Genomic DNA, 26,330 nt, shown 5'->3' with positions numbered 1-26,330 from the left:
TTTTTATTATCTTGTTTTAAAGTTAATAGATCACACAGAAAGCAACATTAAAAAACATAAGAGATTCCCATATACCCCACTCCCTACCACCTCACTATCATTTTTTAAACTGTATTTTTTTTTGAAGATACATAGATCACAAAAAATTTTGCATTAAAAAATGTAGGAGGTTCCCTTATACCCCCCACACCCCTACACCCCACTCCTCCCACATCAAAAACCTCTTTCATCGAGACACTTTCATTGTATTTGGTGAATACATTTTGGAGCACTGCTGCACCACATGGATAATAGTTTACATTGTAGTTTACACTCTCCCCCAGTTCATTCAGTGGGTTATGGCAGGATATATAATGTCCAGCATCTGTCCCTGTAATATCATTTAGGACAACTCCAAGTCCCGAAAATCCCCCCACATCACATCTCTTCTTCCTTCTCCCTGCCCTCAGCAGCTACTGTGGCCACGTTTCTACATCAATGCTACAATTTCTTCCATTACTAATCACAATAGTTCTATAGTAGAATATCAGCAAGTCACTCTAATCCATATTTTATTCCTCCATCCTGTGGACCCTAGGATGGTGATGTCTACTCCATCTCTGTGTTGAGAGGGGGCTTAGATTCCACATGGATGATTGATGCAATTCTCCTGCTTGCAGTTTTAGGCACGCTTGGTTCCTTGGGGTGGTGGTTGACCATCTTCACCTCCTCTTTAGCTGACCTGGGTAAGTCCAATGAACCAGAGAGTAGGAGTTGAAACCTCTGGGTGCAGCGTGCATAAGCACAACACCTCTTATGACCTCCCAACTCTTTTTTGAAGACTCTTAGCCATATAAAGTCATTTGTATTTGCCATTTCCCCCTATTATTCAAGGTCAAAAAGCAGTTTTTAACACATGATCCTACCGGTAGGCTGAAATATTCTGCTGGTCTGTGTGGACCATTTTATTCATGGTCTCTTTCTAGTCACATCACCAGTTAGTGATTGGCAGAAATCCCTTGGCACCAGGGAGGCTCATCCCCAGGAGTCACGTACCACACTGGGGGAAGGTAATGCTTTTACATGTTGAGTTTGGCTTGGAGAGTGGCCACATTTGAGCAACATGGAGGCTCTCATTCTTATGCAGCCTGCAGCTCTAGGCCTAGTTCATATTTCAGGCACACAGGCTCATAAGCATAGTCATCAATATCAAGGGCTCATCATTGGACCATCCTTCCTTATTGGTCTTTGACATTGCACTTGGGGGATTGTTGCTGTTCCATTCAGGAATGTGACAGAGCTCTCCTGACTAGGAACTCAGCACTCCTTCAGCTGTGCTACTATGTGTAACTGTAACTACTATGAAAATACCCAACATATATCCGAACATTTTTTGTACCCTGTATACATGCCCTGGAGAACTCCCTCCCAACCATGTGCCCTTTAACAATAACGCCCCACACCAGTGATCCTCCCCTCCCCTCTGTGGTCCAAAACTTCTTAAAAAATGAAGCTAATATATTCCCAAATTCAATTAATAGGAAAATTAAATATAGTGATGTGTTTAAAGATTAGAAATGGAATACATACTAATTTAGAAAAACTAAAAGTAAAAATAAATTGGAGTATTAAAAAATGAAAAATATCATAAAGCTTTGTTTTTGACACTTTGCCTTTCATCACTGTAATAGGTGTTGCCCTGTATGTATGGTGGCAAGGCAATTCCTTTCATTTCTTCCTCAGTGTCTGCATCCTCTTTTTTTTTTTTTTCCTAATTTTTAATTTTGTCTTCAAAAATGTTTTAGATCACAGTAATTCACATATAGAATATAGGGGACTCCCATATATATACAACATCAAATCCTTTTCTCCCTTCCCCAGCAATAATTTTTTTACATGTTCATGTTATATTTTCTGCTGCTGGTGTATAGATATTGAAACATAGCTATCAAATTAGTTCCATTTTGGCTTACATTATGGTTTATATTTTAGACTGTACAATTTTCTAAATTTTTAGTTACCTTATGTTTTACATTATGGTTTACATTTCAGCCTGTAGACTTCTATACATTTTTGGTGTAATTTAACATGTCCTATATCCATCATTGCACAATCTTGTGGAACACTTCCATTGCCCCCCAGGTACACTGTTTCCATCTATTCTGTTCCTCTCTCCTCTTCCCCTCAGGGTCACAGTGACAATCTGCACTACTTGAAGGACTAGATTCACAGATCACTTGCAACAATGCTGCGGGCTTGACATACTAGAATGCCCTCCCTCATTAGGAGCCACCAATTCTCTCCAGAGACACAGTTCCCTCTGTTTGAGAGCATGAGGCCTCCCCAGGATATGGGTACAACTTCCCACTCATTGTATGGGTCTCCACCCAATGATATAACATACAAGGAAAAGATGAGCACTCACACACTCCCTAGAAGCCAGCCCCTGTGCCAGATACCCCCTTTAAGCATCTTAAACAGGTAATCCTTCCCTATAATATTTTCCAAAGAGTTTTCTCAACATTATAGTTTCAATCACATACCCAACAATCTCCCATGTTCAACAGTTCCCCCTAGCCCTCCCCCAATTCCTTGGGCCATCTGATCCATCCTCCCACCCCTAGTCCCCCACAAGCCTGAAAAGGCCCACCCAAAGTTATCCCTATGCCCCCATGTTATCCCTTCCGTGTACAAGTACTTGCCTCTGGCTTATAATAGATTTCACCCATGTAGGTGTCAGCTTGCAACCTTCCTCTCCCACCCAACTTCCTGTAAGCCTATCATCCAGTCTCTAGCTCTCTGAGAGCTTACTTTGCTTATTTCATATCAGAGAGGTCATGTAGTATTTGTGCTTCAATACCTGGCTTGCTTCACTCAGCATCAGGTTCTCAAGATTCATCCATGTTATCCCATGTTTTTGTACTGTATTCCTTCTTATAGCTGAGTAGTATTCCATTGTATTTATATACCACATTTTATTTTTCCATCAATCTGTTGATGGGCATTTGTGTTGATTCCAACTTTTGGCAATAGTGAATAATTCTGGTATGAGCATTGGTGTGCATATATCAGTTTCTGTCCTTGTTTTCAGTTCTTCTAGGTATATACCCAGGAGTGGAATTGAGGGGTCACATGGCAAATCTATAGCTAGTTTGAGAAGCTGCCAAACTGTCCTCCAGAACGGCTGGATCCTTTTGCATTCCCACAACAGTGGATGAGTGTTCCCATTCCTCCACATCCTCTCCAGCACTTGTAGTCTTCTGTTTTTTTGTTTTTGTTTTTGTAGCCGCCAGTCTTACAGGAGTTAAGATGCTATCTCATTGTAGTTTTGATTTGCATTTTCTTAATAGCTAGGGATTTTGAGCATTTTTTCATGTGCTTTTTAGCCATTTGTATTTCTTCTTTCTAGAAGTGTCTGTTTAAATCTCTTGCCCATTTTTTTAAAATGGATTGTTTGTCTATTTTCAAGATATTGGAGTTCTTTATATATGCAGGATATTAGTCTCCTATCAGATATATGGTTACCAAATATTTTCTCCCATTGGGTAGGCTGTCCTTTCATTTTCTTGACAAACTCCTTTGAGGTGCAAAAGGCTTTAATTTTGAGGATGTCCCATTTATCAATTTGTTCTTTTGCTGCTCATGCTTTGGATTCATGAAGCCGTTTCTTATTACAAGGTCCTGTAGATATTTCCCTACATTGCTTTCTAAGGTCTTTATGGTCTTGGCTCTTATATTTAGGTCTTTTATCCATCTTGAGTTAATTTTTGTTTAAGGTGTGAGTTGGTAATCCTCTTTCATTTTTTTTACATATAGATATCCAGTTCTCCAGGCACTATTTGTTGAAGAGGCCATTCTCTCCCAGTTGAATGGGTTTAGTGGCCTTGTCGAATATTACATGACTGTATATATGAGGATTTATATCAGATTTTTCAATTCTGTCTCATTGGTCAGTGTGTCCATCCTTGTGCCAATACCATGCCATTTTCACTACTTTAGCTTTGTAGTATGTTTTGAAGTCAGGTAGTATGATCTCTCCAATTTTATTTTTCTTTTTGAATATGTCTTTGTCTATTCAGAGCCCCTCTCCTTTACAAATAAAATTCATAGTTAGTTTTTCTAGTTCATTAAAGAATGCTGTGTTGATTTTTATTGGGATAGCACTGAATCTGTAGATCAGTTTTGGTGTGATAGACATCTTAATAATATTTAGTCTTCCTGTCCATGAACAGGGAATATTCTTCCATTTATTTAGGTCTTCTTTGATTTCCTTGAACAATGCTGTGTAGTTCTGTGTGTAAGTCTTTTATATCTTCAGTTAAATTTATTCCTAGGTATTTGATTTTTTAATTTTCTATTGTAAATGGTATTTGTTTCTTAATTTCCTCCTCAGATTGCTCACTATTGGTGTACAGAAATGCTACTGATTTTTGTGCATTGATCTTATAACCTGTGATTTTACTGAACTCATTTGTAAGTTCTAGAAGCTTTGTTGTAGACTTCTCAGGGCTTTCTATGTATCATGTTGTTTGCAAATACTGAAATTTTGACTTCTTTCTTTCCAGTTTGGGTGGCTTTTATATCTGATTTCTTGCCTCAGTGCTCAAGCAAGTACTTCTAACACAATGTTAAATAGAAGGGGAGATAGTGGGCATCCTTGTCTTGTTCCTGATCTTAGAGGGAAAGATTTTAGGATGGCACCATTGTAAATGATGTTAACTGTGGGTTTTTCATATATACCCTTTATCACGTTCAGAAAGTTTCCTCCTATTCCTATCTTTTGCAGTGTTTTTATCAAAAAAGGGTGCTGTTTGTCAAATGCTTTTTCTGCATCTATAGATAATGATCAGTCATTTTTTTTCCTTCAATATATTTATGTGGTGTATTACATTAATTGATTTTCTTATGTTGAACCATCCTTGCATATTAGGAATGAAACCCAATTGGTCATGGTGTATAGTTCATTTAATGTGTTGTTGAATACAATTAGCAGTATTTTGATGAAGATTTTTACATCTAGGTTCATTAGAGAGATTTGCCTGTAAGTTTCCTTTCTTGTGGTGTCTTTGTTTGGCTTTGGTATTAGGGTAATGTTGGCATGATAGAATGATTTAAGCAATGTTTCTACTATTTCGATTTTTTAGAAGAGTTTAAGCAAGACTGGTATTAGTTCTTTCCAGAATGTTTGAAAGACTTCACCTGTGACGCCATCTGGTCCAGGGCTCTTCTTTGTTGGGAGGTTTCTAATGACTGATTCTGTTGGCTTGTGATTGGTTTGTTAAGTTCATCTATTTCTTCGTTTGTCAATATAGACTGCTTATGTGTATCTAGGAATTAGTCCATTTCCTCTAAATTGTCCTTCTTGTTGGACTATCATTTTTCAAAGATCCTGCTGTGATGGTCTTTATTTCTGTGGGGTCATTGGTGATATCCCCATTCTCATTTCTTATTTTGTGTATTTGCATCTTCTCTCTTTTTTTCTTTGTTAGTCTAGCTAAGAGTTTGTCAATTTTATTCATCTTCTGAAAGAACCAGCTCTGTTTTATTTTTTCAAGTGCTTTCTTATTTTCTTTTCTCTCTCTTTTTTTTAAAGATTTATTTATTTATTTATTTCTCTCTCCTTCCACCCCCCACCCCAGTTGTCTGTTCTCTGTGTCTATTTGTTGCGTGTTCTTTGTCTGCTTCTGTTGTTGTCAGCGGCATGGGAATCTGTGTTTCTTTTTGTGTTGTGTCATCTTGTGTCAGCTCTCCGTGTGTGCCGCGCCATTCCTGGGCAGGCAGCACTTTCTTTTGTGATGGGCCGCTCTCCTTATGGGGCGCACTCCTTGTGCATGGGGCTCCCCTACACAGGGGACAACACTGTGCGGCAGGGCACTCCTTGTGCGCATCAGCACTGTGCATGGGCCCGCTCCACACGGGTCAAGGAGGGCCCGGGTTTGAACCACGGACCTGCCATGTGGTAGACGGACGCCCTAACCACTGGGCCAAGTCTGCCGCCCCTTATTTTCTATTTCATATAGTTCTGCTCTGATCTTTGTTATTTCTTTCTTCTTCCTTGGGGGTTAGTTTGTTGTTGTTTTTTACTAATTCCTCCAACTGTGCAATTTGCTCCTCAATTTTAGCTCTTCTTTTTTGATGTATGAATTAATTTCAAGGTAGTTATTGATTTATTTTGAGATTTCCTCCTTGACCCACAGTTTTTCTAAGAGTGTGTTGTTTAACTTCCCTATTTTGGTGCCAAATCTGGTTCTCCGGCCCTTGCAGATTTCCAGCTTCATTCCACTATGGGCAGAGAAGTTATTTTGTATGATTTCAATCTTTCTAAATTCATTGAGACTTTCTTTGTGGCCTAGCATGTGGTCTGTCTTGGAGAATGATCCATGTGCACTTGAGAAGAATGTATATACTGTTGTATTTGGGTGTAATGTCCTGAATATGTCTATTAGGTCCAGGTCCTCTAATATATTGTTCAAATTTTTGTTTCTTTATTGATTCTCTTTTGAAATGTTCTGTCCAATGGTGATAGTGGTGTTTTAAAGTCCCCCACTATCATTGTAGAGGCATCTATTCCTTCATTTAGCTTTTCCAGTGTTTACCTCATGTATTTAGAGGCACCCTTGTTAGGGGCATAAATGTTTATGATTGTTCTTTCTTCTTGAAAGATTATCCCTTTCACTAATATGTCCATCTTTTTCTATCACAGTAGTTTAGCATTTAAAGTCTATTTTGTCCGATATTAATATAGCTATTCCTGCCTTTTTTTGGTTATTATTTGCCTGTAAGATTGTTTTCCAGCCATTTACTTTCAATCTCCTGGAATCCCTGGGTCTAAGATGTGTTTCTTTTAGACAGCATATAGATGGGTCATATTTCCTTATCCAGTCTTCCAATCTGTGTCTCTTAACAGGTGAGTTTAATCCATTGACATTCAGTGTTATTACTTTCAAGGAATTATTTATATTAGCCATATTTTCTTTGGATTTGTGTTTGTCATATTTCCTTTGATTTTTTTTTTCTCATTTTGATCTTTTAGCTGTTCTTACACAGTTCTCCACCTCTCTCTCTCCTGTTTTTTTCCTTTCCTCCTGAAGAATTTCCTTTAATATTTCTTGAAGGGCAGGTTTCTTGTTGGCATACTCTCTTAGTTTCTGTTTATCTGTGAATATTTTGAACTCTCCATCATTTTTGAATGCTAGCTTTGCTAGTATTCTTGGTTGGAAATTTTTTTCTTTTAGTACCATGACTATATTATACCACTGCCTTCTTGCCTCCATGGTTTAAGATGAGAAATTATACTTAATCGTATGGAGCCTCCTTTGTATGTGATGGTTCTCTTTTCCCTTGCTGCTTTTAGTATTTTCTCTTTGTCTTGAGCCATGGATAATTTGACAAGTATATGTCTTGGGATAGGCCTGTTGGGATTTATGCTGTTCGGGGTGCGTTGTGCTTCCTGGACATGTACATCCATCTCCCTTAATAGATTTGGGAAGTTTTCAGCCATTATTTCCTCCAACAACCCTCTTGTCCCCTTCCCCTTCTCTTCTCCTTTTGGGATGCCTATAATGTTTGTGCATTTTGTGTTGTCATTCAGCTCCCTGAGGCCCTGCTGGATTTTTTATATCTTTTTATCTATCAATTCTACTATCTGTTTGATTTCAAATGTACTGTTTTCCACATCACTGATTCTTTCCTCTATCTCTTCAAATCTGCTGTTATTTGCTGAGAGTGTATTTTTGATTTCTTGAATTGTGCTGTTTGTTCATCACCATCATATCTGTTATCTTTTTGTGTATGATTATAATTTCTTCTGTATGCTTTCCAAGTGTTTTCTTAATATCCTTAATCTCTTCCTTCACTTCATTAAATTGGTCCATGTAATATGTTTTGAGAGCTTTGATTAGTGGTTTGATGTTCCACTCCTCTTCCTGGTTTTTAGTTTGTTCATTGGATTGCGTCATGTTTTCCTAATATTGGTATGATTTGTAGTGTTTTTGTTTCTGTTTTTGTTTTTTTTTTTTGCTATCTGGTCATCATTTTATCTTGATGGGTTTATTCAGTTGATTAGCTTCTTCATCTAGTCTCGAGGTTTAATTAGTTGTTATTTTTGTGTACATGTTACATCTTCTCTTTGTCACTTCACTCTTCTTATTCTCTTTCCTTGTTGTGGGCTAAGTTCCCTTGAAGGAAAATGTTAGAGCCAGAGAAAGCAAAAGGGGTAAGAAAAGAAAAAGTATAGAAGTAATATTGATAGTAAATGGTAACAGAAGAACCATGTGAGATTTAGGAGAATGGATATTAAACTCATGTAAGCTGTGTAGAGTTATAACAGTAAAAAAGTGGAATACCTATTATGAGATAGTAAACTGAGTATGGGGAGGAATATGGTATTAATTAAAAGGCCAGTGTGGTCAGGAGAGAGAGAAATGGAAAAGAAAGGACAATAATATAAAGAGTGAAAAAAGATAGAAAACAGAATAGAGCAATTAGAAATAAAAAGTCAGAAAAAGTGGGGGCTAAACAAAGAGAGGTGGAATGTAAGAGAAACAATAAATGATAGAGGACAGAAAGATGTAGAGGAAAGGGGATAGCATTGGTACCCAAAATCAGTATACACAGAAAAGAGTAAATTGAGGATGAGGAAGCACAGTAAATAAGACATGCTGCCTGTAGCACCTAATATAAAAAAAGAAAAAAGAAGGGGAAAAAGGGGAGTAGAAAAAGCAAGAAAGAAAAGAAAATGAAAAAAAGAAAAAGAAAAAAAGAAAAAGGACCATGGCAGAATAAAGAGGAAGGAAGAACAAGAAACCAAACCAACAAAAAAGACCACACAAGACTTCAAGCAAGGAATCCTCTTTGCAATTGAATAAAGTGCTTAGGAGTCTGACCTCCTTTCTCCCTTCTTCACTTCCCTCTCTCCCAGGGCAGCAGGAAGGCTGTGTAAGGGGTCCTGTAAGAGATTGAAATGGGTACCTGGTGAATTAATGACTCTTAATTTCTTGAGAGAGAGCACCCACACCTTGCCTGGAACCCTAAATATGCTATTGGAAGCCTGCAAAGCACGTCCTCCTGTCTCTCTCCCTTAGGTGTGCTACAGAGGGGCTAGTTAATTTTCTAACTCCACCTTCTCCCATTCTAAGTTTCCTATCCCAGGGAGTTTAGGTAAATTGGGCTCTTTCAGCAGATTTGTATCTCTTCTCTTCCTAGGCTCTCCCCATGCCAGCTGGTATGCTCCTCCAAGCTCAAATAAAACAGGGGGAGGGGGGAACAGAATATTTAACCTGCACTCCTTGGGCCCCTCTGCACCTCCCACCAAAACCCTCCCACTCCCAGAGTTAGTCTGAGACTGTAGGACTAGGGGAATGCCAGATTTCAGGGAGTGGTGGGTTCAGGAAATGGAGGCCCGGGAAAATGTGCACCCAGGGTACGTGGGTCTGTGGAATGTGGGCTATGGGGGTTCAGGGAACATGGCCTTGGGGATCACGCATTTAGGGAACACAGGGCTCAGGAACACTGCCATGCGACTGGCAGTTTTCAGGGAATGCTGTAGCCCTCAACCCTAGGGGGAAGGGTTTTTGCCTTCCCACAGCTTCTGACTTCAGTGTCAGAAACCTGCAGTTTTACCTTGAGCAAGTACTACTTTTGTTGCAGTCTCTCCAGATTGACTTCCAGACACCTCCTGCTTTGTAAGTTCCTGAAACAGCCTGCTGCAGCAGGATTCTGTCCCCACTCAGCCAGTCCTTTGCAGGAGGATGCCATTTTGCCTGCCTCCCTCTTGTGGTGTTTTTATCTTTGTTATTAGTGTGATATTGACCTCATAGAATGGGGTAGGGAGTCTTACCTCTTCATAAATGTTTTGGGGAGATTTTAAGCAGGATTAGTTTTAAATCTTTTTGGAAGTTTTGACAGTTTACCTCTAAAGCCATATAATCCTGGGCTTTTCTTTGTTGGGAGATTTATGATTACTGATTCAATTTCTTTATTAGTTATTGTTTTGGGGATATTCTATTTCTTCTTCAGTCAGTGTAGGTAGTTTCTGGTTTCTAGGAATTGGTCCATTTTATCTAAGTTATCTAATTTATTAGCATACAGTTGTTCATAGTTTCCTCTTAAAATCCTTTTTATTTCTGTGGGGTCAATAGTAATGCCCCCCATTTATTTACTGATTTTAGTTATTTGTGTCTTCTCTATTTTCTTCTTCATCAGTCTAGTGAAAGATTTGTCAATTTTATTGACATTTTCAAAGAACCAATTTTTTGTTTTGTTGATTCTCTCTGTAGTGTTTTATCTATGTTCTAATGTTTATTTTCTTCCTTCTGTTTGCTTTGGGTTTAATTTGCTCTTTTTCTAGATTCTCCAGTTTTGAGGCTAGGTTTCGGAACTGACCTCTTTCTTCATTTTTAATGTACCCATTTTGTTCCCTCTCACCGCTGTCTTTACTATATTCCATATGTTTTGGTATGTTTTGTTTTCATTTGCCTCACAATTTTTCCTAATTTCCTGAATGATTTCTTCTTTGACTTATTGGTTGTTTAAGAGTACATTGTTTAATTTCCACGTATTTGTGAATTGTTCTGTTCCCTCTCTGTTACAGATTTCTAACTGCATCCCATTGTGGTCAGGAAGATACATTGTAACATTTTAATATTTTTTAATTACTTGAAACCTGTTTTATTATCTAACATATGGTATATCATGGAGAATGACCCACATGCACTAGAGATGAAGGTATATAGTGCTCCTACTGGGGAAAGTGTACTGTACATGTCTTTTAGGCCTAGTTGGTTTAGAATATCATTCAAGTCTTTTATTTCCTTCTTCGTCTTCTGTCTAGTTGTTCTATCCATGATTGAAAGTGGTTTGCTCAAGTCTTCTACTATTAATGTAGAACTGTCTATTCCTCCCCTCTCTTATAAACAGCGTATAGTTGGGTTATGCTGTTTTATATTTTCCCATTTTGCCAATCTCTGCCATTGACTTGAGAATTAAGGCATTTACCTTTAAAGCAATGACTCATGGGAAGCAGATTTGTTTCAACTGATAGAGCATCTACCTACCACATGGGAGGTCCAAGGTTTAAACCCAGCACCTCCTGACCCATGTGGTGAGCTGGCCTATGTGCAATGCTGATGTGCGCAGGAAGTGCCGTGCCACACAAGATGCAGCAAGATGAAGCAACAAAAAGAGACACAGAAGAGAGACAATAAGAGACTTAGCAAACCAGGGAGCTAAGGTGGCATGAGAGAATGATTGCCTCTCTCCTGCTCTGGAAGGTCCCAGAATTGGTTCCCAGAACCACCTAATGAGAATACAAGCAGACACAGAAGAACACACAGCAAATGGACACAGAGAACAGACAATGGAGGGAAAGGGGAGAAATAAATAAATAATTCTTTAAAATATATTTATATAATACAGTAGTGCTCGCATTTATTATTATCCATATGGATAGCTTTACCAGAACTGTTTATTTCTTTATGCTGCTATGATCCACTGTCCAGTGTCCTTTATTTTCAGTCTGAAGAACTCTCTTTAGCATTACTTGTAGGGCAGGTTTGGTGGTGATGAACTCCCTCAGCTGTTGTTACTTGGGAATGTCTTAATGTCTCCCTCATTTTAGAATAACAGTCTCACATTTCATACTAAATATAATCCTAAATATCAGTCCCTTTGCAAATGAGATCCAATTTCCTTTACAAAAACTTTAATCAGTTATGATCATCTACATAAATTCCTCATTTTAAATTATTTTTAGTGAGTTAATGATCTCTTAATGTACCTAAATGATTTTTGGATTTTCCCTACCTTGACAGAATGGTAAAGGGCACACTTTGGAAAATAGAACTGTTTGAGTTTAAATTCTGGTTTTACCATTTAATAACTTTATGAATTTTGGCAAGTTACTTAAGCTTTTTGTATCTCTGTTTCCTAATCTTGTGAATCAATATAATAATTAATGACTATCTCAGAGATTTCTCTGTATGATACATAGTAATTTCTATGATAAAATTAGCTATTGTCATCATTAGAATTATTGTTTTAATATTTAATATTTATTATTTTGCCAAGAATGTAGTTATTCATAATCCACTTTTTGATATCTTATTTTATATGCCAGATATTTTGGAACAGTCAACAAGTAAATGGTGATAGCAGTCATCATTTTCTTTTATTATTCACTTTTCCAGTACTAACCTTCCACAAGACAGAGTTTGCTACCCACCATAATAATTTCCAGAATATTTTTAAATGATACTCTTAGTTAAATAGCAAAAGAAAATATACACATGTTTTATATTTGCATTACCAGCCAATAGCATCTCCAAAAAAAAACTACAGTAGATGCAAATGATAATCACTCTTGCTTTTGGCCTGCCCTTAGGATACTCTTCTGCCAGTTTATACAACATGATCAGGATTTTAGCCACACTTTTCTTATCATGTGACATGGGTAAAATTCATTTAATTTTCAAAGAAATATCATTTGCACTCTTGTAGCTGAGAATATATCAGTGAACATAATAAAGACCTCTTCTCTCCTGGAGCTTATACCCTAGTAGGGGGAGAGTGTTCATAAACAAAATGTAAAAGCTAATTATGTTGTGCCTCAGAGAGTGATGCAGACTGTGGATATAAATAAAGCACCAGAAGGTCAATGATGATTGGATGATTGATGGAAAGAGGGTGGTGGAGGAATAGATGCAATTTTAAATAGAGCAATCTGTACAACATTTTTTCAAAAGCAATATAAGAACACTGAGTTGAAAGAAGTGAAAGAGTAAACCATTTAAATATGCAAATATCAGGGGGAAATTGGAGGAGTATTCCAGAGAGACTAGCAAGAGAAGAAAGCTCTAAGTTAGGAGAGTGCCCAGTGCAAAAAGCACACATATGGCTGGAGCAGAATGAATGAGGGCAGGAGTTATAGAAAAGGATATCAGAGTAGGAATTTGTGTTTTTATTCTGAGTGAGATGAGATTATTTCAAAGGGTTTTGAGCAGAGTGATTTGATCTGATGTACCTTTTAATAGGGTCACTCTGGCTGTTAAGAATAGATTATGTGGCAACATAGAAGCAGGAAAAGCACTTAGGAGGCTACTGCAATAATCTAAGTAATAGACCACAAAGTTCTAAGGAATGAAAAGTGGTCAGAATCTGGCTATATTTGAAGGTAGCTCCACTGATATTTGCTGATTGATCAGGAAAAAATAACTGAATCAGGACTAACATCAAGGTTTTGACTGAACAGTTGGAAAGATCAAGTTGTCATCAACTGAGATAGGGATAATGGCAGGAAGAGCAGATTTAGCCAGGGTCCTGGAAAAGATCATGAGCTTGATTTTGTACACCTAAAGGTTAACGTGTTTATAAGCCATTCAAGCAGCAACATCAAGATATTTCCACTTAAATGGAATAGCAAAATCTTTCCAAGAGAGAGCTCACAGGTAGAGACATAAATGTGGGTTTTGTCAGAATAGAGATGGATTTACAGCCTTTAGGCTGAATGAGATTGTGAAGAAAGTAGAGATGGTGAGTTATGAAGTTAGTTCTCCAGTTCTGGAATTCTTGGGAAAGGTCCAGAGTGGAGATTTAAATTTGGAATTCATTAGTTCAGAGATGGAAGATTAATCAGTGAGACTGAAATAGATCACAAAGTGAGTGTAAGTAGAGAAGAGGTTTAGCAGAAGGACTGAGCCCTGTAATCTCTCCCAATATGAAGAGGTCAGAAGTAAAAAAGAATCAGGAAAAGAAAGAGGAGCAGCCAGTGAAAAGGAGGCCAAAATAGTGTCTTCTCTGGAAGACAGGTGGATAAGTCAGCTTGTCAAATATTGGTGGTCTGTAAAAAAAAAAGAACATTAGATTTAGAAACGTGCAAATCACTGTTGACTTCCATAGAAGCAAATTTTGGTGGAATGGTAGGGGAAAGAACTTTATTGAAGTGGTTTCAAAAGACAAGGAGAGGAAAGTTTTTTATATAAGAGGAAGCAGAAAATTGGGGGTTAACTGGAGGGGGAAGCAGTTAGAGAAATTTCATTTTGATTAGACTTGGGTTATTTATTTCATTGTTTACAAGATTTTAAAGTTAGCAAATTTTCATTTTATTTTTAAGATTAATAGATTATGATTTTAAGATTAAGATATAACAAATTTGTATCCTGATGGGAATGTCTGTGGGGGAAAATTGATGGTTTTAGGAATGTAGAAAATTGTCTGATAAAGATGATAGTTTCAATAGTATGTACTTAGACCAGTTATTCTTTCTACAAGAAAACCCATGTTCATGCTCCCATCACCAATATGAGTCCCCAAGTGAGGAAAACAAGAAAAACTTCTTTCTTTGGAATCCCATGGTGGAGCCAACATTTCATTCTCATTTGCATACTACAAGCAGAGTTTACTTTTCCATTGGAAACATTTAAAAATACTCAAATGTTTTAGAATAAAATATTTTTTAAAGTTAATAATGTGAGTTTCCTTTTTGTTGTTATTATCTACTCATTTTAAATTATATTACATTATAAATTGAAAATTACACTATAAAATGAAACTCTTTACTGTGATTTAGTAAGCATTATAAAAAATTTTATCTTGATAGGCTAATTGGTTTTCAACATTTCCAAGTCAATATTTCACCAATCTGAAAATGTGCTATAGAATGAGTGGATCTGCATTGCCAGATTGTCTTGTGAATTGTTTTCTTTTTTCCTCCACAATAGCTTTGTGTCAACATGACCAATGAGAAGATACACCACTATATCAATGAAGTGCTTTTTCTACAAGAGCAAACAGAATGTGTACAAGAGGGAGTTACCATGGAAACAGCATATTCTCTTGGTAACCAGACTGGAGTTTTGGATTTTTTTTTTCAGGTATTCATATAATGCAATTAGATACTTTACAGGATATATGCATTTAAATATACTGGAGACAAAGACTTTTCTTTCAGGTGGTCTTATTTTTTAGTTATCTTTATACATGAGACTCTGCAGTATATTTAATAATCTTTCAAAATATATTCAGGAGCACAAGTTACCTTTTTCTGAAGGGGTATTTGACAGATCATCAATTCATTGAAAGGACAAGAAATATTGGATAATTTTTAATAAAAATATTCAGCATTGGTTCTGCCTCTAAAACTTTTCTTTTTGCCTCATTTCAAATGTTCAATGTACAAAATTAATATTTTGTAAAGTAATACCTAAGAGTAAAGAAATCAGAGAGCACAGTTATAGAATCTTTTTAAATTTATGTTCAAAGTTTCTAAAATCTAAATATGGAAAAAGAAAATTGACAGACAATAGATTACATTATATGTATGTACATAATCTTTTGTTAAAATTCAGAGTCTTAAGGTATCTTGTAGTGTTTATACTTACCTTTATTGTTTCTACCTTATGATAAAAGTGTTTTAAATCAGTATCTGTATCATATCAATAACAATCTATCGTATATAACAACAATTACCTATCTGGTAACGTAAGACAGAATTCTTGAACATTGTATAAAACTGATACCGCTAAGCTACTTGGACAGCATAGTATTTCATTTCCTATCCTGTATTTCCATTAATGTAGATTTACAAATTACCTCATTTTGTGCATTTTCCTATTACTGCAAAGTAATCTTGTTCCTGCTACCAATTTTTCAAACTTCTTCCTTTTAATTACAGCAGAAACCCTGTTCCTCCAGAAAGACCTCCCTCATTATAACATATATAGTATATGATTTATCTGTTTAAGGTGAAAGACATGTCTTCCATCATACAGCAGTGTACACTTAACCATCTATAGGATGTTTCAGGCACCTGCCTGTCTCACTTGCTGCCATGTATTCAACTGCCAAACAGTAGTCAGCAGAAATGAAGTGACTTCTATGTCTTTAATTATCATCCTTGAACTTCAACTTTGGAATGATTATCTCAACAGAAGGACCCCAATCAGTATTAGATGGAAACGGGAATGGACATTTCTCGTTGTCACTATTCTTTAACAGCCATTTAAAAAGTTTCAAAAGACACACCAAATTTTGGGTGAAACTTGCACTTTTATCCATAAAATTGTAGGTCTACGTACCATGCAAGCATATACCCTATAATACAAGGAAAACTTTCCTTTCTAGCAAACTATAACCTTCCACTACTCACCAACATTTGTAATTTTTACATATGCTACATTTATATTTCAATAGATTACATATGTAACTCCCATCCTTGAGGGGAGGTGGAGCAAACCAGTTTCTTACCAAGTTTTCCAAATATCCAGTGTATTTAATTGCACTGTGCAGTATACGATGCTTGCTTTTTGATTGTTAAGGTAAAATTGTATACTATATCCTGTAACATGCAACGGAACAGTGCAGTTACTACTTAGCCTTCACTCCTGAAGGAATAGAAGGCCATTAATCCTTTTCTTCTGACTGATTTTCCTATGTTCTGTTTTCTTCTTAAGACACTTCTGCACGTGTCTTAGACTTTCCAAGTCTAGAAGGTTGATTACCACCCTTCCTTCATGGATTTATTTCAAATATCCAGAAAATATAGCACATTCGTTTGTTTTTTTTTCACTTTGAAGACAATAAAATTATAGTGCTTAGTTGGAGCCAGCCGCCCCATACTTGAAAAATAACATTTTTCTTATTGAAGCAGAACTGTTTAGCTCTCTTTGAATAAATTATTTCCCTTACATTAAGTTGGGGCCCGGTCTTTGAAATTTGGAAATAAACATTAAGGGTTTTACTAAACAAACAAAAATTCTCAACCCCAAAGAGGAGGTCTGTCACCGAAATATGTACACACTTGCAGACCTTTAAATAGTCCCTTTGTTCTTTTACAACATATGTACCTATGTGTATGTTTGTGTGTGTGTGTTGTGTTTGTCAGTAGCAGCATACAGAGAAGTGATATGTGTATGAAAAATTTGTGACATTATAATGTCAACATTTATTTCTCATTAGCAAAGAGGTTGTTAAAAATTGAAATAAAGAATTGTTTGATGTTTAAAATATTCCAGGTAATACCAATGCTCTGCAAACTCCTTATGTAGGCCATTTTCTTTCAGGGCTTCTCTCTCATTCATTTCGATACCTGTATTTTTAAAAATCTATTTCCTCACTTCTAGCCTCTCCATTTGAAGACTTTTCATGGGGTACTCTTGAGTTTCTTAAGATGTTACCATACAAAATTTTCTTCTGGGCTAACATTCCCTGTAATGGACGTTCTTCTCCTAATTTCCTCATCAAAACACATTTGATATTAGTAACAAAAGATTTTCCATGTATTTTTGACCCTAGATAATTTGCTGAGGTGGGTGAACTTGCTTTTAGCAGGCATTACCAGTTGCTTCTTAGGGCCAGTCAGCGCCTTGTTGGTTCTTCTTCCACTCCGTTTCAGGGAAACTATTCAGTTTCTCATTCTAGAGCTAAATTTTCTTAGATGACTATCAGAATTGCCAAATATCTCCCAAGAATGCCCTCTGGCATATCCCCAACCCAGGATGTTTCTTTCCTCAAGTCCAACAGCATTTAACCTTTACTCCCAATCAATAGCACCAGAATGATCTCATCTTTTGCAGCCTTAAGACAACTCTAGGTGGTTTTGAATTTTCTTTCATTTGAGCAGGAGATATTGAGATGCTTAAAACCACTAAAATGTTTAAGGCACAAAGAAATGATCTTCCCTTGGCTGAATTAATGACATCATGAAGACCTGTGATGCTGTGGTTTGGTGACCTCAGACCAAAATACAAACTGAAATCACTATAGCAATCAGCGTGCATCTGTTCACTTCCTGGGTGGAATTTTTTTATGCTATCCATACTTTGAGAAGCACATCAAGTTGATGTGAAGCATTAACATATAAGATCTATGAGATAAAAGTATAAAGAAATAGTATAAATTATCTTAATTAAAAAGGTAAATTTGACTTGTCTAAAGAAAAGCTTTCCTAGGCCACTCAAAGCAAATACTGTGAAATGGGATGGGTTAAATAATAGAAATTTATTAAATAAATTAAATAAAAGAAAATTATTCAATAATGGTTCTAAGGCCAAGAAAACGTCCAAATCAAGCCATCATCAAGGCGATGCTTTCCCCTTGAAGACTGGCAAGGAACATGGTAGCATCTCCTGGTTTCTCCCTTCTCTTCTGCGATTACTTGATTTCAGCTTCTTGCTTTCGTGGCTTTCTTTCTCTCTGGTATTCATTTCTTATAAAGGATTCCAGTAATAGGATTAAGACCCATCCTGATTGATGTTGGCATACCTTACCAAAGCCACCTCATCAAAAGGTTCTTCTTACAATGAATGGGTTCACATCTGCAGGAACTGATTAGATTTAAGAACATGTTTTTTTCTGGGGACACACAGCATCAAACCACCACAAAATCTAAGAGAAAAAAATGATAAACAGTACTAGGTAAAAAAATGATTCACCATTTACCTAGTTGAAAACATACGGACAAGATGGTAATCTAACTATGAATGAATGGATGGAATATTGGAAGTTGTGAAGTTCTTTAAAGCAACATTTCTCTTCAAGTGAGGTTAGTTTTAAATTGTATTTTTAATTGTGGCTTACTGTATGACTTTAGTTCACTGGTTTGGCAGCTATAAACTTATCACATTCTTAATTTGAGACTTATACATTATATCTTCAAACTATAAATTTTCTTGGGCTAAATATTGGAATATCCTAGAGTCACTTCTTCCTGCTCAGTGGGATTTTGCTACATTTGTTCTGACTTAATATCATTGTTTGCTTTATTTTTGATAAATTATTTGTCCCACTATAATTGTTCTATATGGTTTATATATAAAGATTTAATTAAAACTTCTCTATCATCTGAAATTTTATTTTTCTTATTAAAATAAGAATGTGCTTTTAATAATTCCAGTATTTTGATGACACTTAAATGCATTCTTTTCTTTCCCTCATTAATTCTTCTACTCAATAATACTGTTGAGAGACTAATTTGCATCAGAACTAGGCTAGATGATAGGGATACAATGGAGAGCAAAAAAAGAGATATGTATTAAAATAAAGACTAGTTCATTTTCTGAGTATATATATATATATATAATGAAAATACAAATATTACTGAGTTTGAAATTTGTGTTATGGCTTAACACAAATTCCAAACTCAGTAGTAGAAGAAAAACCCTATTTCTCTTCTTAATTTTCAGAAGCCATCTGGATTTCTCTCTTTATTGGATGAAGAAAGTCAAATCACTTGGTCAATGGAACCAAACCTTCCCAAGAAGCTACAAAGTCTCATGGAATCCTCAAACACAAATGCAGTATATTCCCCTATTAAGGATGGGAATGGGAATGTCACCCTCAAAGAGAAAGGCACAACCTTCACTATTATGCACTATGCAGGAAGGGTAAGTTGGAAGAACTTAGGAATTTATTGCATGGACTAATGCAGACAAGGTTTTAAGGACAACTTTTGATTTTTCAAACTTTCAGAGTATATTATTTTGGTAAATGAAAGCTGAATGAACAAGTCACAAACTTTTACTTTTCTATGCAATTTTCTTTTAGCCTGATAAAGAATTAGCATCTACAGAATGTGGATGATGAGCATACAGTATGATTCTTCTCAGATTGTTCCTGGTATTATAATTTAATATGAGCCAAAGAGCTCAGCATTAAATCCAAAGAGCTCTGCTATGAATTTGGGGTATTTTTTATCATAAACAAATAATGGATATCTGGGTTTGCTTTTCCTAATAGTTTTTAGTATTAAATTATATTTCTTAAAACATAAATGTTTTCTTAGACTGCTCCTTGATTTTATAACCAGCTTTGTAAAACATGGATCTTTCTTCAAAATCTGCAAGGATTTCCTCTCACTTGTATAAAAAAGTTCACACTCCTTAAACTTGGCTAATACCAGGCTTCTCCAAGCTGATCTCAATATTTTTTCCCACAACTTATCTGTCTCAACTCCACTGAGAAAGTCATCTCTTCAGAGCTTTTTTCCCCTAATGCCTCATAGTTTTCCTGCATCATTCTCCCCTTTAAAACCTCCTCACCCTGAAGCTTCAAATATCCCCCTTATCTTCTTCACAAGTTCAAATTCTGTCCATCTTTTAGTACTTAATTCATGCCTTATTAATGCTCAATCTAACTCCAGTCTATAGTAAATAGCTTCCATCTTTGATTTTTTTCTTATTCTACCACTTGGTACAAATGATATATTATAGGGTAAAATCTCTAGTCACTGTCCTACACTCAGTGTATTTCAGTTCATTTCAATCAGTGCCCTCTGAAACCCTACTATATGATAAACACAGAATTAGAGAATCAAAGATGAGTAGCCCATTTTCCTTGCACTCAAGTATCTCACACTGAAATAAGGGAAAAGTTAATTAACCAGTAATTATGAAATAATTTACTTATTTTATTAATATTAATATAATGATATTAGCAAAGCCATATATTATCATAGAAAAGGAAGCCATTTTTTGGCTCAGGAAAAATGTGGAAATGTTTCTTAGAAGAGGTAAAAATGGGAGTGAGGACTTCAATTGATTTAGAGCTCACTAAGTGTGAAAGAAAGAGGCGACATGCAAGTAAAGGTATAAGATTTTGAAAAGTGTATGATGTATGTATTATTCAAGATTCAATCACGTAAAACAAAATCTGCTGTAGCTATTTAAGAATAAAATAATTTAGTACAGGTAAATCATTGTTGGGAAATTCTCAGTTGAACTTTCTTGAATGACTCTTCAAACCATACCATAGTACAGAACCACCAAAGTAGTTAGTCTTACCTTTGATCAAGAAGCCTCCAGCCAAACTGAGAAGCTGCTGCTATCCTATTATTGCTACAACATATACCAGTAAAATGCTCATACTCTGGCACTCAGCACTGAAGTAACTAGTGACTGTACACTGAGATCTCTACTGCCAGAGAAAAACAAAACATCTTTATGGCAATGCTTCCCTATATCAGAGCAGAAACAGCAGAAGTGGGACCCCTATCACTTCTACCTTCTAAATCTTGTGCAATTATGCCCGGTTGGTGGAAGCTAATGCATAATCAGAACCCCCATGGCAAGAGTATCTGAGAAATGTAATCTTCTGGCTTTCTAACTTCTGTCGTACAGAAAGGCAGGACTAGGATGCGTGCTGTAAAATATCCTACCATACCCACTTACATTTTATTTAGGATATGGAATAAGAAGTTGAGACAAGTATGTTTTTAAAATGGTAGTAGAAAAGCCTTAAAACACTGTTTTTGGCCAAATTATGAATGAATGTGTGCACCACTGAGAACTCTGTCCTCTTGACAGTGCTAAGTCATCAAATATTTCTAAATAGGCCATGGAATGAAGTAGAAAGGAAAATAGGGAACACAATATAGAATGGAAAAAGTTAAGGGGGACTATGGGAACACTCAGCCAAAGTTTGAATTTGGGCAATAGCAGCTGAATGAAGAGGAAGCATTCAAATGGAAGAGGGCACTGGAGATAGTGGCTTATTGGAGGTATAAAGCAAGGAAGGAGATGTAGCCAAAAATGACATTGAGGTTTCTCATTTGGATGACTGATTGATGATTATATTGTGTCAGTCAAGAAAGGAAATCCCGGAGAATGAGACAGTTTGAAAGGAAACATAAGCAACTTTAGATGGGAACATTCAATAGGTTGCTGGTAATAGTTGATGCTGTAATAACAGAGCTCGGTTGCTTTTAGGAATATAGTCATATTCTTGGAAAGGCCCATGGTGATTTCACCTACTAAAAGCATGGAAAAAAGGGAAAAAAGAAGTTAACAAAAGAGAAGTATCACAGAAACCAAAAAGAAAAAAGAATAGGATGTCAAAAGCACCTGGATATGGCAGTGAGAAGCCAAAGATGACCTTTGTGAGCAAAGTTATAGCAGAGTAGTATCATATGATGGTTCGAGTGGTTAAAGGGAAAGAAAGCCAGTGGAAAAATATATCCATCTCTCTATCTATTTTGCTTTCTGTCTATCCCTGGAGATTTATTAACTGTCTTTTATATTGAGAGACTTAGTCTTTGCAAATTTTTTATAGAGGTAGGAATGTTTTAGTCCTGCATTCACATTTTTCATGCCTATTTTCTTCATAGTAAACATTCATTGAATTTAAAGGAATTATTTTAAAAATTAAAATAAGGTATAACTAATATCAAAAATCATTTTCTTGTAAGTTTCATGGAAATGGTCATAAGTTGGCATATATTTGACTCACCTTTAAAAGCCTGCTTGTACGATATATCAGAGATGAACTAGATGTTCAATAAATGTTAGTTGCATAAAGATGAATTGGACAGTGCTTTGGAATAATATTTTGTTCATTACTTTTTGCTGTTTTAACAATTATTCTACAAGCATGGAATAAAATTTCTCAATTTCAGTTGTTTTTAGAATATTTGGGCAAAAGCCAACCAATAAGTTGAATTAATGTAATTTTTTCACAGAATTCTGATAGAAATAAAGTAAACCAAATAGAATGAATTGATTAGTTGGTTCAGAGCCCAAATTCCCGTGGAGTAATGAATTTTCTTGTAAAAGCACCTTATATTTGAGGCAAGATATTTTATATTTCTTGAGTCAATTTTGTGATTTTATTTATTTTTTTTCATTTCACTGAGAAGTACTAATGAGTATTAGCCCAAGGACTCCCTAGGGATTCATTTGCTTGTTACAGTATAGATTATCAGATGTAACTATATACACTCAAGTTTTGCGCCATTACATTTTCAAAAAAGCAGCACATCTGCATTTTAGCAGGATTAGAGATGCTGATCAATAGAAAAAGAATGTTCTCCTTTAACCAGGAAAGTGTAAGTTTTCACTAACATATCTGCCTCTTTGTTTCCATGCTTTTCATTATTTTCAGAGCTACTAGTGCTCATTTCATAAATCAGGAGATGTAGGAAATTGTTGAATTAAAGTCAACATGCAGAGTCTATTTTGGACAGTAGGCTGAACATTCTTGAATAAATCTTTGTCAATGAGGTCGATCCCAAGGGAGAGCTAAATGCTCTGAGATTGTTGGGTTTGTTTGTAGCCTCTTCTTTGGCAAGATGGATGGACCACAGTGTTTCCCTCAACACTTGCTCCTCCATGTTTGGTTTACCTGGTCTTTTTAGTAAAAACTTATTTCATCTCATAGGAAGGAAAATTATTGCTGCCGGTAATGATATTAGCATCCAGGCCCCACCAGGATGGACTTACCCATCATGATTGCTCTGACTAGGAGATCCTGACATGCACCTGAATCTTGTTTGGAACAGAGGCTCAGAGGGCCTTTTAGAAATGTTTAAGCAACATTATTTGAATTATAACTGAAGATCTTTCCTAAACACATTTGAATTTTTCATTACTCATAGGAGCATGGTGTATTTTCCAGACTCCATTACAGAAATATTTTAAAGTAAATGGGAAGAGGCTGTGCATGAAATATTAACAGGGTCTCATTAATAAGCATGAATCTGTATTAAAGAAGGCTTGGTTTCTTTGGTTGATTTTTTTTTTTAGCAAATTTAAAATCACTTATGAGATCACCTGTTTTAGGGTTGGCTCTTCAACTTCTACTGGTGACTTAAATGATGGAAAAGAACTAAATCTTGAATTGTGTCTAGTTTTATTTGCTATTAAAATTAAGAATCTTTAAGGAAAGAAGAATTATGGTTTGGCAAAGGACTGTGATACTGAGGAGAACTGAGTTTTCATTTGGGTGATTCTGAACTTACTCTAATAGGAAGTGGAATTTTGAAATGAAGTTCCTAAGTTTTGATGTGAGAAAAGCAAAAAGGAGATAGTAAAACAATGAAGTAATAAAAATTGACTTAACACAAGTATACACCAATGTAATAGTTATGAAATATATGAAACCTTAGCAGACCTTAGACTGTTGTCTGGACATAAGGTCTTTGTTTGAACTTTGTTAACTATGATAATTTATTTAGCATGAAGTGAACCCCTTTGGGTCTCACATAAGCATCATTTTGTAAGACTGACCTGGGTGGTTTATGCGAATCAAGTTGGCCATATTATTCTATTTGCCATGATGTATCTGTGTTATAGTTTCCATCTCTTCCCAAACATTTAAATATTGTATAAGTATTGTAGTGGGTTGAATGGTGTCCCCTCAAAAAAATGTGTCTGTGTCCTAATCTCCAAATGTTACCTTATTTGGAAAAGGGTTCTTTGGATATGTAATTAAATTAAGGATCATAAAATAAGGATATTATTGTGTGGGCCTAAATCCAGTAACATGTGTCCTTATAAGAGAAAGGCAGAGGTATATTTGAGACAGATAAAAGAGGAGGAGGCACTGTAACCATGGGGTAGAAATTGGAGTGATGCCACCACAAGTCAAAGAATGCTGGGGCAGCTACCAGAAAAAGGCAAAGAATGGATTCTACTCTTAAGTCCCTGAAGGGAGTGTGGGCCAACAGATTCTTGACTTCTGGCTTCTAGAACTCTTAGAGAATAAATTTCTGTTTTAAGCTGCCAAGTTTGTATCCATTTGTTATAGGCATCCTAGGAAATGTATATCCATATCTGTTGATTCAACATTACTGATAATAGAAGTTATACCTCAGAACATTAAAGAATTTCTTTACCACATTTTGTTCATTGGAAAGTGACCCCTATAAATCCCCATTTCTATTTTTGCTAATGTTGTTCCCCCACTTGAAATGCTTCTTTTCTCTTTCTTTCCAAATCTTATCCATCTTCACAAGGAACATCATCTTAGCCTAACCCAAATGCCATTGATCTCTCATTAGTAATAATGCCTGATGCTTACATCGCACTTTCCAATTTACAGTGGGCTTCCACAGCCTTGTAGAAAAGCATTATTATTTCAGTTATCCAGTTAAGTAAGCCCCAGTGAAGCTCATTAATTCATTGAAGATTGTGTGACTTGTAAAGAGAATCACCTGGTTTCGTACTCAAGTCCAGTATGCTCTTCTCTCTACACCATGGCTTAGGGCAAAATTCTTCAAGGGCATATTGTTTGTACTCAGAGTGGAAGAGTGGAAAGAGAAGAGGCACTGGGGCCCACTGGGCCTGGGTTTGACTTTCAGGTTCATTGCTTGTGACCTTGAGAGGACACTGACCTTTGGTAGCTATACTTATGAAACTCCTAATTGAAGAAAATATAACTATGATCTTCATGAACTTATTTCTAAAAGTTATATGGTATACAAGCAATAAATGTAGGTATGGGTATTTTTAGATATTGCTTGTGAGTCACATTTCCCCAACAATTGTTGAAGGTTTTTCAATGCAGGAACACCACATTATTTAACAAAATTTTAAACTCATAGATCACAGAAATTGAAGACCAGAAAATATTTCAGTGATCATCTAATCAACTTGCCATATTTTCAGATGAGACTGTGGGGCAGAGGAGTACACAACAAACTTGCTCAAATTAAGTTAGGGGTAAAAAGTTTTGATTAGTTAGATACCTGTTAATTCTTGTATTCACATTCATAAAACTATGTTTATTTTGTATTTTAGTTTTTTGAAGAACCACCAGGGCTAGGGATTGAACCTGGGACCTCATAAGTAGAAAGCTGATGCTCAAGCACTGAGCTACACTGGCATCCCATAACACAGTGTTTTAAAAGTCTTGTTGGAATATTTACCTTGATTTATCACAATGTTTTCAGTGTCATTTCAGCAGATGATAGGAAAGAGGTAACCACTAAAGTCCTGTTATGATACTTTCTTACTCCTCCTTCAATGAAAGATGAGTGTTGAAAATTAAGACACTACTCTACCTAAAGAAACTATAATATTTAAAGAGAAAAATATTTAGATAAACATCTTAATTTACATTAACTTGACATTCTATTTTTCACTGAATATATGAGTTATTTACATGAAGAGCAGCCCTACCCTGAATTTAAAGAGATATTTTTTAAAATGTACTTTACGATTTAGCTTGATGACTAATATTTTAATCGAGCATGCAGGTGTGTGAATTGTTACTGCACAGTTAAAAAGACCCTTTCAATTTTATTTCCCTAAGAAAATCAAAGCATTCTTTGCAATTTATACATATAGTCTGAGTTGTAGTTCTGTGATAGAGTAAAAATTTATAGCCCCTTCATATAATGTGAATATAGATATGTCTCTGAGTGATTTGATTTTGATTGTGTTCATCAAGATTTGTTCTTTATTCCTCCAAGACACAGCCGTAAGTATGAAGTTGTAATCCCAGACACGTAGACCCTGATCTTCATTGTTCATGTCACTGTCTTTCACAGGCTTTTACAGGAATTGTATCACTAAAACATTAGCCTTGCTGATGGGAGTGATGTGAGTGAAAGAACAGCGTTTTATTACTGATTTGCAGTCAGTCTA

General features: G+C 35.9%; 1 protein-coding gene across 9 annotated transcripts in view; it reads left to right on the top strand.

The window, feature by feature from the left end:
• Window positions 1-26,330, top strand: part of MYO16 (myosin XVI) — a 732,830-nt gene that overhangs the window by 533,035 nt on the left and 173,465 nt on the right. For all 9 annotated transcript variants that reach the window (XM_058276443.2, XM_058276441.2, XM_058276437.2 and 6 more), the window contains exons 22-23: window positions 14,694-14,846; window positions 19,155-19,355. In XM_058276443.2, the coding sequence (XP_058132426.1) occupies window positions 14,694-14,846; window positions 19,155-19,355 (354 nt within the window). The remainder of the gene's footprint in view (window positions 1-14,693; window positions 14,847-19,154; window positions 19,356-26,330) is intronic.

Source organism: Dasypus novemcinctus, chromosome 15 (genome assembly GCF_030445035.2).
Source record: "Dasypus novemcinctus isolate mDasNov1 chromosome 15, mDasNov1.1.hap2, whole genome shotgun sequence".
Classification (NCBI taxonomy): Eukaryota; Metazoa; Chordata; class Mammalia; order Cingulata; family Dasypodidae; genus Dasypus; species Dasypus novemcinctus.
Note: the sequence above shows the minus strand (reverse complement) of the source record. Positions and strands in the feature narration are given on the sequence as shown.